The 13,615-nt window shown below is 40.6% G+C and overlaps 1 protein-coding gene across 8 annotated transcripts in view; it reads right to left on the reverse strand.

Moving 5' to 3' along the window:
• Positions 1–2,234: 2,234 nt before the first annotated feature.
• The window catches only part of inavab (innate immunity activator b), a 243,332-nt gene continuing 231,951 nt past the window's right edge, over positions 2,235–13,615 (reverse strand). For 7 of the 8 annotated variants that reach the window (XM_069941741.1, XM_069941740.1, XM_069941739.1 and 4 more), the window contains one exon: positions 2,235–4,705. In XM_069941741.1, coding sequence (XP_069797842.1) covers positions 4,622–4,705 — 84 coding nt within the window. In that variant the 3' untranslated portion in view covers positions 2,235–4,621. Of the gene's footprint in view, positions 4,706–12,473; positions 12,543–13,615 lie in introns of all 8 variants that reach the window. The other variant, XM_069941742.1, reaches the window with a different exon arrangement.

Raw genomic sequence — 13,615 nt, forward strand, 5'->3', positions numbered from 1 at the left:
CCACCAAGGCATGTTCAGACTTTTACTGGAATAAAGCCTGTTGTACAGTCTTTTGAGTTTTGTGCTTGTTTGCTGCTACGTCAGCGCACCACCACCCCACGCCCCTCCCACATTTTTTGCTCCTTCTGATCCACGCCTGGCTCTTCACTCCCCCTCCCACTTCCCCTCCTCCCACTCCCGTCACCTCCCTTCCTCTTCGGCAGCACAATCACACTTTAAAGCCAAGCTGCCATTTTGTGGGGCCAAGCGGCAGCCCCACGCCGATCTGTGATGGTACTGGAGGCGCCGCAAAGGCGCATGCTGGTGTTGCTTCTTCTTCTCCCCCACCACGCCTGCCTGCCGCTCTCCCCAGGCTGTGTGCGTCCTAGCCTGAAAACGGATGCACATCACCAGCCGCCTTACAATTGACAGGGCATGAGCCAATGGAAAACGACCTCAGTGCCAGACCGGCCAATGGGAAACATGGAGGAGAGGGGCCGGGTCATTCGGAGGCACCATGCAGTGCGTGCGGCTGAAGGTGGCCAGGACAAGGAGAACTGCTCAATGGCACCCCCTTCAAGTGGCGCCCAGGGCACACGCATTAACCTAAATATGTCTCTGGCAATGCATACAATGTAAAATATTATAAGATTTTTTTTACTGGAAAGTAAAGCCTTCTTTATCATTAATTAAAAGTGAGTGAAAGAGAGTGGTAGTGGAAGGAAGTTTACTGCTTATATATTGTATCTGCTTTGCTGTCATGGGCTTCAATGTGTCTTCAGGGAAATTTATACAGTACTTGGTACTTGCTTTTCCTTCCATATCACACTCCTTGAAATGTCCATATTTTCAGGGTTTCCAGTCTGATGTTGCAGCAATTTCTCCCAGCTTTTAAATTACTAACCCTAAGCCTCAGGATGCCCATGATGCTCCAACCCAAATGCACATCATAGAGTCATACAGTGCAGACATAGGCCCTTCAGCCCACCATATCTATGACAAAATTTTTGGCCATCAATATTTACAGTGAAGCCCTGATTTTACACGTCCTGATATAACGCAAATTCAGATATAATGCGATGAAACATTGGATTCAGGCGTCGGGCTGCCAGCAGGAGCAGGGACGTCAAGAAAGTCATGGCAGTTCCAGACACACATGGGTTTCTATTCAGGGGCTCCAATACTTCAAACACAAGTCCTCGCATTGCAGAGAGATTCGAAATACTATGATGCAGAAGTGTCTCAACCCAGCGAGGGATGAGTTTGCCCGTCTGTCACTTGTTACTCTGACTGACAGCGTGAACCTGCTTTTTTCATGATGAGATTTTATGGACCCCAAAAATCACGTTATAACGGGGTTTCACTGTATTCCATTTCCCTAGATTACATCTGTATCCTTCTATACCTTAAACATTGTCTCCCTGTTTTTCCACATTGCTGACGAAAGAATCAGGCCTGAAACGTTGATTGCATTTTGCTTCCCATCGTGACCTGCTGAGTTTCTCCAGCACATTTTGTGTATAGTTCCTTCTATGCTTTTCCTATTTAATGGCTTGTCCATCCCCCCTCCCTTGTCCTTCCAACCTCTACAAAGAATCAAGGCTTAATCCGACCAACTGCTCTTCAGTTCTCCCTGTACCTATCTCTTGTGATCTAATGCCTCTCAGGGTTCCTGCACCAGCTCCCCATTGGTGAAGTTAGCAGAGCTTGGCCCTTGTGATAGTACAGATTCTATCACCAATGTGTATATGTACATATGTACAGATGGTAGTGTAGGATGACTGTGATTGGCTGAGAGTGTAGCCACACCTACTGGAAGGTCTTAAAGGATTGCTCCTAGCCAGACCAGGTCATTCTGGACTGGTCAACCTACTTGTGATATGCTCCAGTCTTTTAGTTAATAAAAGCCTTGGTTTGGATCAACAAGTCTTTGGTTCTTTCGACGCGCATTACAGCCCTTTATGTAGTTTTAGGGATCTGTAGCCAGTTCTTTGATTGGGCATCATGTGTGATATAATTTGTCTCTCAGAGATGTCATATGCCTGAAGCACTATGCTCTAATAGGTCTTTCCTTGTGTGATAGCCTTGTAAGTATTATTAGAATTTACCAACTTCTGTTGGTATGATTAATTAATATGTTTACTTGAATGTAAATAGAGAAATGTTTATCACAGCCTGCTGACCCAAACTACTGTACATACAATGCAAATTTTATATTTCAAAAAATCTTTTGTACATAAAACAATACAACTGGCCTCCTTAATATCAGGATAATTTTATAATATTTAATATTGCTTATACAGTATTTTTTTTTGAAAAGTTAATTCTGGAAAATTATAACGATCATTTTGATAAATTGAAGTTAAGCAAATTTTCAGTCGGTTACATGTTATAGGCTATTCACACCAAGCTGCACCAGATTTAATCTGCCAGGGTTTGTAATAAACCTTAGTTTCTTCAAGTTGAGGAAAAGTTGCATACCTCTTGACCTTGACCATTGCTGGGATCTACTGAACGTAAATTGTATTTGAAAAGGGAATGGAGCCAATTGTGGTAATATGAAGAACAGACGCTTTAATGGATGCTGTGGAGGAGGCCTCTGCATTGAGAAGACACATTCTGGCAACACCTTCCACCTCTGGGGTGAAATACAAGTTGTGAAAATGGATAATAAAACTTTTCTCAACTGGAAACGAAGCACCAATCCTGTGTTCCAACCAAGCTCACTTATGACGGAGTACTCTTCACCACTTCAGCAAGCTTCTAACAATTTCTCACCATCAATGACAGTAGTGGAAAATGGCAACCTGCTGACACTATAGAATGTATCTCTTAGTTATAATCGGAAGTATGAGAATTAGGAAATACTGCCACCATCGCAGATGAATCAAGGTTAATATTGCTTAATCATCCAGCAAACCTTTTTTTTTGAAATGGCAGACAGGGTGCTTTTTTTTTTCTCTTTGGTTCTTTTCATTCCGGGAAGAAAGTAATTGAAGCTTCTTATCGGGATGATCATGGACTGAGTTCATCTGTACTAATTTCCTTGGCTACCTACTTGGTACTGTCCCCGGGTTTCCACTGGCTCACTGCCAACTTCGATCCAATCGCAGCCTTCAAAGCTTCATCCATCCTTACCTCTTTTTGTACCCTTTCCATCCATTCACCAACTCTCCATTTACCTTATATTTGCCTTACCACCGCCTATTTTTTTAAAATTTAGACACACAGCACAGTAACAGGTCATTTTGGCCCGTGAGTCCGTGCCGCCCAATGTACACCCAATTAGCCTACACCCCTTGTACGTTTTGAAATTTCTCCCTTTCATTCACCAGTGCTAGTCTTCAGTTGTTTAGCTGCATATTTTGGAATCTCACCCCTAACATGGCTCCATCTCTCTATATACTGCCCTTGCTCAAAACTTAAAATCCTATGAAAAGCTTTGTGATATTTTCTTTTTTCCTTTGCTTGGTACCTATTTCTTGATATTGCCTGAATGAGTCATTTTGGACCTTGTTTCAATGTTCAAGATTCTATGTGAATCCAAGGTTTTAAGGCTCTAGTTAAAATTTCAGTGTAGCTTTAAGCAGAATCAATTATTTTTTTAAGGTGGTGGGATTTTGAAAATTCTGCCTCAATTATGTCCGCATTTAAAGTTACAAATAAATAATTGTCCTGGTAATGCCTAGTCTAATTTTCCCAATCTACAATCGCATTCAGAACTTTAGATGGTGGTAGGATGGTTAATTCTTTGTTACTGCCTATTTGTGGGGAAATGTATTCTCAGTGGCTTTTGCAAAGATCTTAGTCTTCTCAATTCCTCAAAGATTAGGTTTGGCTGCACTGACTAGACCTGACTGTTGTTCAGCTTCCAATTTTCAGTTTGTTGCTTGTACAAAAAATAATGGGAGATCAAATTCGTTTCTTAATTTTAAACCAGTCAAAAATAAGTTAACCTCAGTGAACTCTGCAAGGCTCTTGATGGAATGTTTTCTTTCTGTGGTGAATTTATCAGCATTACATACTTACTAGAAACATTGTATGGGTCAGTTTTCTATTAAATTGTCTATAAAACATAATACAATTTATGTTTATTTGCATCACTGTCTATAAAATATATCACTATTTTGGTTTTTAAAATGAGTAGTAACTTTAATGAAAGAACTGTGTCACTCATTATCTTTAACACTGGTAATTAAAAAAAAACAAAACATAAATAAGTATAATCATTAAGTAACAATATGTGCTGAGGGTGAACTGTAAAATATGTGCGAATGGTCAACTGGCGCCACCTTCTATCTGCTGAATAATTAGAACTCTGTACAGTTAGCACTGGAAATGCAATACCACAATGAAGGATTAATAGGAAACCATTGCGGGGAGCAGGAGGAAAGATGACATTCAAATAACTTGTGCGTGTTAATACATTGATTCAGGCTGTGTTGTGATCCTGAGTTTAGTCTGGCCACCAGAAATGAAAGTGTTATTACTAAAATAGAAATGTGCAAACAACAAAATGTAGTTCTGGACGAATGCCGTTACATGTTGCTTTTCCATCAAGAAGCAGAATTGTTCCAATTATTCTCATGGACATCCTGGATCATTGTGACAATCAGGAAACTCAAACTGAAAAATTCCGGCTTTAAAATTGGCTTGCCACCTTGGCCTCTTCTGTCGTATACCACTGATATTGCGGATGGTCTCTCATCCAATGTGGCATGGGTCTCTGTAAAATCAAGATGAAATGATAGATGAATAGCATCTCATTTATTGTAGAGAAGTTACAGTAGATCCTATCACAGTATAGCCCTGGTATCTGGAACTCAAGCAACTGGCAAAAAAAAATTGAGGAAAATAAATTCTAAAAAATAATATAAATGAGAATAAAATAATAAGTAAAAAATATATAAGTTCAAAATTGTAAAAGAAAATGTTCTTTGAAGTAACACATAAACCTTCGGTGAAGATGGGAGCAAATATTCAGGCAGGGGTATGGCCTGCTCATGCTTTGCTTGTAGCAGCTGTTTGAATAAAGTTGTGCTTGAATAAAATGGTGAAGCCCAGCATGAAGAGCTGGTTGATGCTGCTCGCTGCTGGGGTGACTCTATTAAAGGGTCTCCTTATCCCTAGTTAGTAAGAGTTGCTTTATCTGTAACTTTGGGGAGGAGGGTTAATTATCAATAATGTTATTGTTTATCTTTTGGGTGTCTCCAGGGTGGGGGAAGAGCCTACAAATGCAGCGGCGGTTAAATGTTTTCAAAGAATGTGACTGAACATAAAGTAGACTGCTTTAAGGTTTATATATTCATGCACGTGAAGTTTGTTCAGTGTAAGTACAGTATAGTACTTTTGTCTTTAAAGTGTTTATTCTTAATACAGGTGTATTAGTAAGGCATTGTAAGAGCAAATCTCAACCAACTGTAAAACATACTATCCAACATTTACCATTCGCCTTATGTGCTGGATACCAGCGGTTTACTATACATTGTTTTGATTAATAATTTATATGTTGCAAAAGCAGCTTTGAGATTCAATGGTTTCAGAAAGGTGGAGTATTATGTTATGACAAGGCTCTGTCACATGTTTTTTTTTGTGATACCCGATTCTTAGTTGCATATTTCATAAAATTATTTTATTCGTGGAATCCTTACCACATCATTTGTCCCATTCCCCAATTTCTCCCCTGCAGTTCTCAAAAGTCTGGATAGAATCAAGGTCTACAGAACGTGAAGTTGCAGGATTAATCACAGCACCCTCACATCACCCTAAGAGGATATCAACAGTCCAAGGAACCAACAACATTTTTAGGTAGACAGAGTGCAAAGGCATGTGGTGGAAAATAAATATTTAAAGATGCAAAATGCATTATTTTTACAACCAAAAATCCTGAAAAACATTCCATCTTTTCCAGTTATTTGTGTGGGGTAAGGAAGAATTGACATATTTTCCTAATGCCACAACAATACAGCACCCTGCTACAAGAACACAATTGTGCACTTCTGGATTTGACCTTTGCTCTTGGCCACAGACCCAAACTGTGTGGCTAGCAGGCAATTGAGCCTCATCTCTCCACAACCAGTAGTGCTTAACATCCAGAGCTCACTGGCCACCTTCACACGAGCCCCAATGCTGAAGTTCTAATATTAGTCATTAGTCGAAGTTCTAATATTAGTTTGAGGCAGAAAAAAAAAAGTCATATGGCACAGTAACGAGCCCGTGCCATCCAAATACACCAATCAACCTATAGCCCCTGAACATTTTGAAGGGTAGGAGGAAACCAGAGTAGGGGAGATTACACAAACTCCTTACAGACAGCGACGGATTTGAACCTGGCACTGTTATAGTATTGTGCTAACCAATACACTAACTGAGCTGCTCTACGCTGACTCTAGCACCTCAGGCCAATTTGAGTCCAATGTGTGTGGAATGTGGAAATCCTACCTATTTCCCAATAATTTATGTATCTTGTAAAATAAAATGGAACTTCACACTTAAGGAATATTGTGCTGTTTTAATATAATGTCTCTGGAACAAGAGGAGAATGTTACACATCCGTGCTTGTCGACATAATTAAAATTTATAGCTGTTAGTATTGCAAGAAACATATTTCCATTAAGATTTCCTGACAGAAAACACTGGACAAACAAGATTTTTCTTCCTAAACACTTTTGGGTGTATTTGATGGATTTTGGCCTGCTGATCACAAAAAGCACCTTAAAATGTGCCTATCACGTTGTAATGGAGACATCCCGGTCACCACATGGTGGCGCTGCCAGGCTCATATTCAGAGGATGCATCATGTGTGCCCCAAGCCATCAAGGTGACCCTCGCGACTGGCCCGTTTAAATTATCAGGTACAGGACTCCAGGACTGCCTGGACTTAGCCTGACTTTCACCTAATTGGCCCAGGTGAATTACCTCAGCTGAGCCCCGCCGTGACCCTGCACTTGGCTTCGAGCCATTGGTCACAGCAGCCAATGGGGCCCAGCCTGCCCCCGAGTGACTACCTCTCCCCCCAATACCTGCTGCAGGGTTATAAAGGACCATGCTTTCCTTTGCTCTCTCTTTCTTTGACTCCTCGTGGCCTGTGAGTAACACCTTTTGTATTGGGTTGGGGTGAGTCCCGAGGCCAGTTAGTTAGAGGCATGTTCGTACAGGTCAAGAGGTCCGGGCATGTAGTATTACCTTGATCTGATTGTTTATTGTATGTATATTTTTGTCATTTCCTAAGTTCTGTTATTTTTCCCTCATTACCCGCAGTGCATATCCATCCCCTTGCGTACTGTGCGTTTAGTTTAATTTAGCATTTTGATTCCGTTATTCCATCTGCATCCCCTGAGAATAACATTTATGCTTTGCACCTTGATCTCGGTCTGGTTCTTAACCTGTGGGACCCACACAAACCTTTACTCACAACAAACTTGCCATATTTTTGTGATTTCCTTTCATATTTTGTCTCGTTCAACCATATAAAATCATGAAAATGTCTTTGAAATGTCATTTTCTGCATTCGATCTTGGACTTCTTCCCTGCTGATCCTGGTGCAGTCAACGATGAAACCATGGAAAAGTGGTATCAGAGCACCTGGAATCATTAAATGCTGGCTAACTATTGTTGGATACTAACGTGAGAGGCATCAGATGCTGAGTAGAAATGAAAATCGGAGGCAAAACATTTTGGTGTCAGCATCAATATGAGATTAAACATGCTAAATTCAATAAAAAGCTAATTAAATATTTCTCCAACTTCCCTCATGATACAACAAATCTGAAGTTATCTTTGTGTTCAGCTTGATGTTGTCTATCATAATCCCCAATTTATTTTTCAGGAAGCAAATCTTTTGAAAAGAAATGTTGTCCAGTAAAATAAGAGTTGTAAAGTTTCCTTATTTGATATTAATTAGTGATATGTGATTTATTTGGAAATGACTGATTTCACAAATTAAGTTCTAAGTCAATTGAGACCATAAATTTATTTCTAGTTACTGCCACACAATCTTTTTCCTTTCAAATTGCAGTGCCCTCGAACTTGCCGCTCATATATTTCATCTGCAATTGAGGGCCCAGGATGTGGTTGAGGCAAGGCCGGATATCAAGAGTTACTATTTGCAAAATGCTGTGAGCACACATTTGTCCAATAAAAAATTGGAATGATTTTCACTGATAATAAACTGCTGAAGTTGCAAATCAGATCTTGCAGAAGTTCAACAGTGAAACCTTATATGACAGAATCAAATGCGGGCAGTTGGCAGCACTGGGTAAAATAAAACAGTTGGCTCGACTGTTAAACATGGGTCTAAAATGAAATGAGCCTTGATTAGTACAGAAGAAGCATAGTATAATGCCTCACTATTGGAATTCTGCGAAGACCTTTTTGCAGATGTAGCATTTTATTACTCCTGGTGAACAACCTTGAGGTCAACCATTAGTTATAAATTTAAATTAAATTTAAATGTTAAATTTAAGTTAAGAAATACAGCAGGCCGTTTCAGCCCATGAGTCCTTGCCACCCAACTTACACCTACACCCCACGGTACGTTTCAAATGGTGGGACTAAGCCAAATCCCATGGGGAAAACCCATGCAGATATGAGGAGAACGTAAAAACTCCTTACAAATAGTGCGGAATTCGAACCCTGATCCCGATTGCTGGCACTGTAAAGACGTTGCGCTAACCGGCAGTCCAATCGTGCTGTGTGATTACTGTTGAGGATTTCCCGAAAAGTGAGCCTACCAGACTTACACTGCAGTAGTGAATAATGATCATTTTTATTGAGGGAAATGTTGGCGGGTTGGAGAGTCGTGGTATTTCCCCCATGGCAAGAGCGTCACACACTGGAGGATATGAGTTTGGGGAGATGGGGAGAAAGCTTAGGGGAGATGCATGGAGCAAATATTTTATGCAGAGGATGGTGGCCAAACAGGAATGATCTGTCATGTCAAGATGGTGTAGAAGAAAAACGTGTATTCCACCTTTCCCCAGCTGGATTATTAAATACCTGGTTTTAAAAAAGCATAAAATTGATTAAAATAATATTTATAGTTGATTAAATAACTGATTTATTATGGCAACTAATGTGAAAAAATCTAAACCTCAACTTCAGAAAAAATTACCATACAAAAGTGTGGAAGAACTGAGGCCCACCTGCATAGCTGAATCCACGGAATCGTCGTTGGGAGCCTCCAAGCCTCAGAAGACTCCAGCCCATTTGAGTTTGACCTCGGCGCCGATCCTGCCCCCGCAAGATGGCGCTGACACTTTGAGTTCGGTCATTGCTGACCCGCGTTCACGTGAAGCCGTGCATGTGGGTGGCACGGCCGACAAGGCGACCCGTGAACCCGTGACCTTGCTGGGCAGCCCGGGGACACACAGTGTAGTGTCGGAGGATGCTCCTGCGCGTCCAGCGGCTTTGCCTGGCTTGCATGGAGCATCCTGGGTCCGAGAATTGCTGGACAAAGTATGGGCTGTGGGGGAGCCCGAACGCTGACGTCCCGAAGAGGTCAGGGTGCCAGTGTCGGGTGTCAAAACCTACAGCCATTCAACTAAAGGATTTACGATGACTGAGGAAGAAGAGGAACTTACCTTATTGGAATTTGTCCAGGAGGAGGAGCCTGTAGTTAAAGGAGACAGACCTCAAAAAGTGGAGGCGGAATCTGGAATGGATTCAGTGTTCACTGTTTTGGAAGGGATTGCTTGTCAAATGGATGATATGTCAAAACAAATATCAACTCAGAAGAATCAAGGATTTATGGAGATGAAAATAAAAATGAATACCTTGTGTGATGAAATGTCAACTCTGAAACAGGAAATGACTGTAGTTAAGAGTGATATTAATAGATGTATAAAATCAGTCGATACTCAGCAAGATAATTTTAAGAAAAGTGAAACAGCCTTTTCTGAGTGTCAAAATCAGGTGGAACGTAATAGAGAAAAAAAGGGAAAAAGTGGAAGGTTCTTTTGTAGATTGGGGGAATCAAAAGATGAGACTTATTGAAGCAGATTGATTCATTGGAAAATCAAAGCTGAAGGAATAATGTGAAAATAGTTGGTCTTCCAGAAGACATTGAAGGTTCCGATCCTATAAACATTTTTAAGCATTGGATCTCAGAGGTGCTGGGTAAAGAGCTTTTTCCTGAAGGCTTGGAATTGGATCAGGCTCATAGAGCTCTGAGAAGAAAACCACTTCCAGGACACACACCGAGGGCAGTTTTGGTTCGTTGTTTTAAATACCAAGACAGAGAAATGATTCTACGTATGGCAGTTCAGAAAGCATGGCAGAGTCAATCTCCATTAATGGTTCAAAATAACAGAGTGTTTTTTAATGGCGATTTGAGCCAAGAGGTTATTAGAAGACGACGAGAATTTAATATGGTTAAAGATGTTTTATGGAGAAAGGTTGCTTTTCGTTATCCTGCAATTTTGAAGGATTTTTATGGAAACTTTCAATCTCAAATCTTTGAGAATTATCATGATGCTTTGGATTTTGCTAATTCTTTGCCAGAACTGCGAAGAAATGGGTGTTCTCCTCCGTTGTCTCCTAAGAGGAGGGTAAACTAACTAAGGAAATCAAGTGCATTATCAAGTCCAAAGGGAGTAATTATAAGATAGCAAAGCGGAGTGGGAAATTAGAGGATTGGGAAACCTTCAAAGAACATCAGAGGGTAACTAAGAAAGCCATAAGAGACGGGAAAATGAAGTACGAGAGGAAATTAGCAGATAATATTGTGGAGGATAGCAAAAGCTTTTTTAAGTATGTGAAGAGGAAGAAACTGGTTCGGTCTAAAATTGGCCCTTTGAAAATGGGCAAGGATGAAATTATTACCGGAAACAAGGAGATGGCAGAGGAATTTAACAAATACTTTGCAACTGTCTTTACCAAGGAGGATATAGGTTATAGTCAGTTAGGGGGTAGTGGTCATGCGGTACCAAGAGACTTGGGGAACTTTACTGGGCAGGTAGGGGATCTAATGGATATCCAGATCCAGAAGCAGGAGGTTATGAGTAAATTGTTGGGACTGAGGGCTGATAAATCCCCAGGGCCTGATGGGCTGCATCCTAGGGTGCTTAAAGAGGTGGCTATGGAAATTGTGGAGGCACTGATCGACATTTTCCAAAGTTCCATAGATTCCGGGGAGGTCCCTGAGGATTGCAGAGTGGCTGATGTGGTGCCGCTTTTTAAGAAAGGAGGGAGGGAGAAAACGGGAAATTATAGACCGGTTAGCCTGACATCAGTGGTGGGGAAGATATTGGAGTCCATCATAAAAGGAGAAATAGCAGAACACTTAGTCAGTAATAATAGTATAAGGGCTAGTCAGCATGGATTCCTTAAGGGTAAGTCATGCTTGACTAACCTTCTGGAATTTTTTGAGGATGTGACAAAGAGGGTGGACTCGGGAGAGCCAGTGGATGTGGTGTATTTGGACTTCCAGAAGGCCTTTGATAAGGTACCGCACGGGAGTCTAGTGGGCAAGATCAGGGAGCATGGTATTGGAGGTAAGGTGCTGACATGGATAGGAAATTGGTTAAGAGATAGGAAACAAAGGGTTGGAGTAAATGGGTCTTTTTCAGAATGGCAGGATGTGACGAGTGGAGTGCCTCAGGGATCGGTGTTGGGTCCTCAGTTGACCCTTGAAATGTAAAGTAGCCTTTGAACCATAAAAAAGGGGTGTGCCGATACTTCTATTGAACACTTTCTCAAAAACAAGTTCTCTTTATCTGGAGTAAAGCTATATACCTTTCATTATGTGCATTAGTAATTTAGTATAGCAATCAAAGTTGCAAGTTCATCTAAATCTTTAATTTTTTTTTCTTTGAAGTATATTTTCTTCCCTATCAGTGATTGATTTCATTTTGGTCTGGCTGATTCACAACCCCTTCTGCTGCACCCACCCCCTATCCACCCCGCAACCCTCTCCTTAGTACCTTATTTATAGAAGCACATCCGTGAACCAAATCGCTGAACAGCGTGAGCTTTTCAAATACAAATCGTGGCCAAGTTCATTCCTACTGGCAGTCATGGCTTCACACACACATCAGGCTCGGATATCAGCATTTCAGAGTTGAACCTGTGACTAATTCCCTGTCCATTCCCCTGGGAAATGAGTCGGATTCTCATTTTCTAGTACCTGTCCCAGCAATGTTTGTATAATTCCTGTAAAATCTTGTTTGTTTCAGTCATCCTTTGACAACTACAGATGCATTTGATGTACTGGTTCATCTCTATGCCTTGCAGGCTGGAGACCTTCATACCATTTGATTGATTAAAGATTGATCTGGTTACATTTATGACATTCAACATCATGAGAAGTAATATGACCACTGTGGAAAATTCCAAATATGCTGGAGATCACATTAACTTTGCAGGAATGAGTATCTGTCTCAACATGCTATGTATTCTACCAGTTTAGACAGCCAAGTAACTCAGTGATGTTTAAGCATGTAACAAAGCCCACATGAAATGAGAAGAAATGATAGTCTGATCTAATACTAACTTGCCTGAACAGAAAATAGATTGTCCACTTGAATTGAATGAGAACTGTTCAAATGCAGGGTTCAAGCTGGAAACTGCAAGTAATATGCAAAACTCTGTTAATAAATCCATTAAACGCACACTAAATATTTCTCTGGACATCCATACATTGAACTTAGATGAATAGTAACTGTTTGCAATTTCGGTTGCATGTAATTGCATTAGTTGGATATCTTTGAGACATTTAAATGGACAAATAGAAAGGATACTGTGATCATAAAGCCATTAGTTTCAAGTTAATTATGGAGAAGGATAGGTCTGGGCCTTGGGTTGAGATTCTAAATTGGAGAAAGGCCAATTTTGAGGTAATGAGAAAGGATCTAGAATGCGTGGATTGTTGTTTTTTTTTTTGTGTTGTTTTTGAGCAAGAATGTGCAAGGGAAGTGGAAGACTTTCAAAAGTGAAATTTTGAGAGTACAGAGTTTGCATGTTCCTGTCAAGATTAAAGGCATAGGGAACCTTGGTTTTTGTGGGATATTGGGGATCTGGTTCAGAGGAAGATAGGGGTCTACAGCAGGTATAGGAAACATGGAGCAAATTAGGTTCTTGAAGAGTATAAAAAATGCAAGAAAAATCTCAAGAAAGAAATCAGGGCTAATTGAAGAAATGAGGTTCCTTTGGCAGACAATGTGAAAGAAAATCCTAAGGGTTTCTACAGTTATATTAAGAGCAAAAGGATATAAAGGGACAAAATTGGTCCCCTTGAAGATCAGAGTGGTTGGCTATGTATGAAGCCAAAAGGAATGGAGGAGATCTTAAATGGTTTTTTTTTGCATCATCATTTACTTAGTAAATTGGCACAGAGGGAAATAAGGAAAACCAGCAGTGAGGTCATGGAACCTATAGTGATTAAAGAGGAGGAGGTGCTTGCTGTCTTAAAGCAAATAAAGGTGGATAAATCCCCAGGGCCTGACAAGATATTCCCTCGGACCTCAAAGGGAAGCTAGTGTTGAAATTGCAGGAGCTCTGGCAGAAATATTGAATATGTCCTTAGCCATAGGTGTGGTGCCGGAGGATTGGAGGGTAGCTCATGTTGTTCCATTGTTTAAAAAAGACACCAAAAGTAACCATAAAAATTATAGGCCAGTGAGCCTGATGTTACTAGTAG

The sequence above is a fragment of the Narcine bancroftii genome, chromosome 5 (genome assembly GCF_036971445.1).
Source record: "Narcine bancroftii isolate sNarBan1 chromosome 5, sNarBan1.hap1, whole genome shotgun sequence".
NCBI lineage: Eukaryota > Metazoa > Chordata > Chondrichthyes > Torpediniformes > Narcinidae > Narcine > Narcine bancroftii.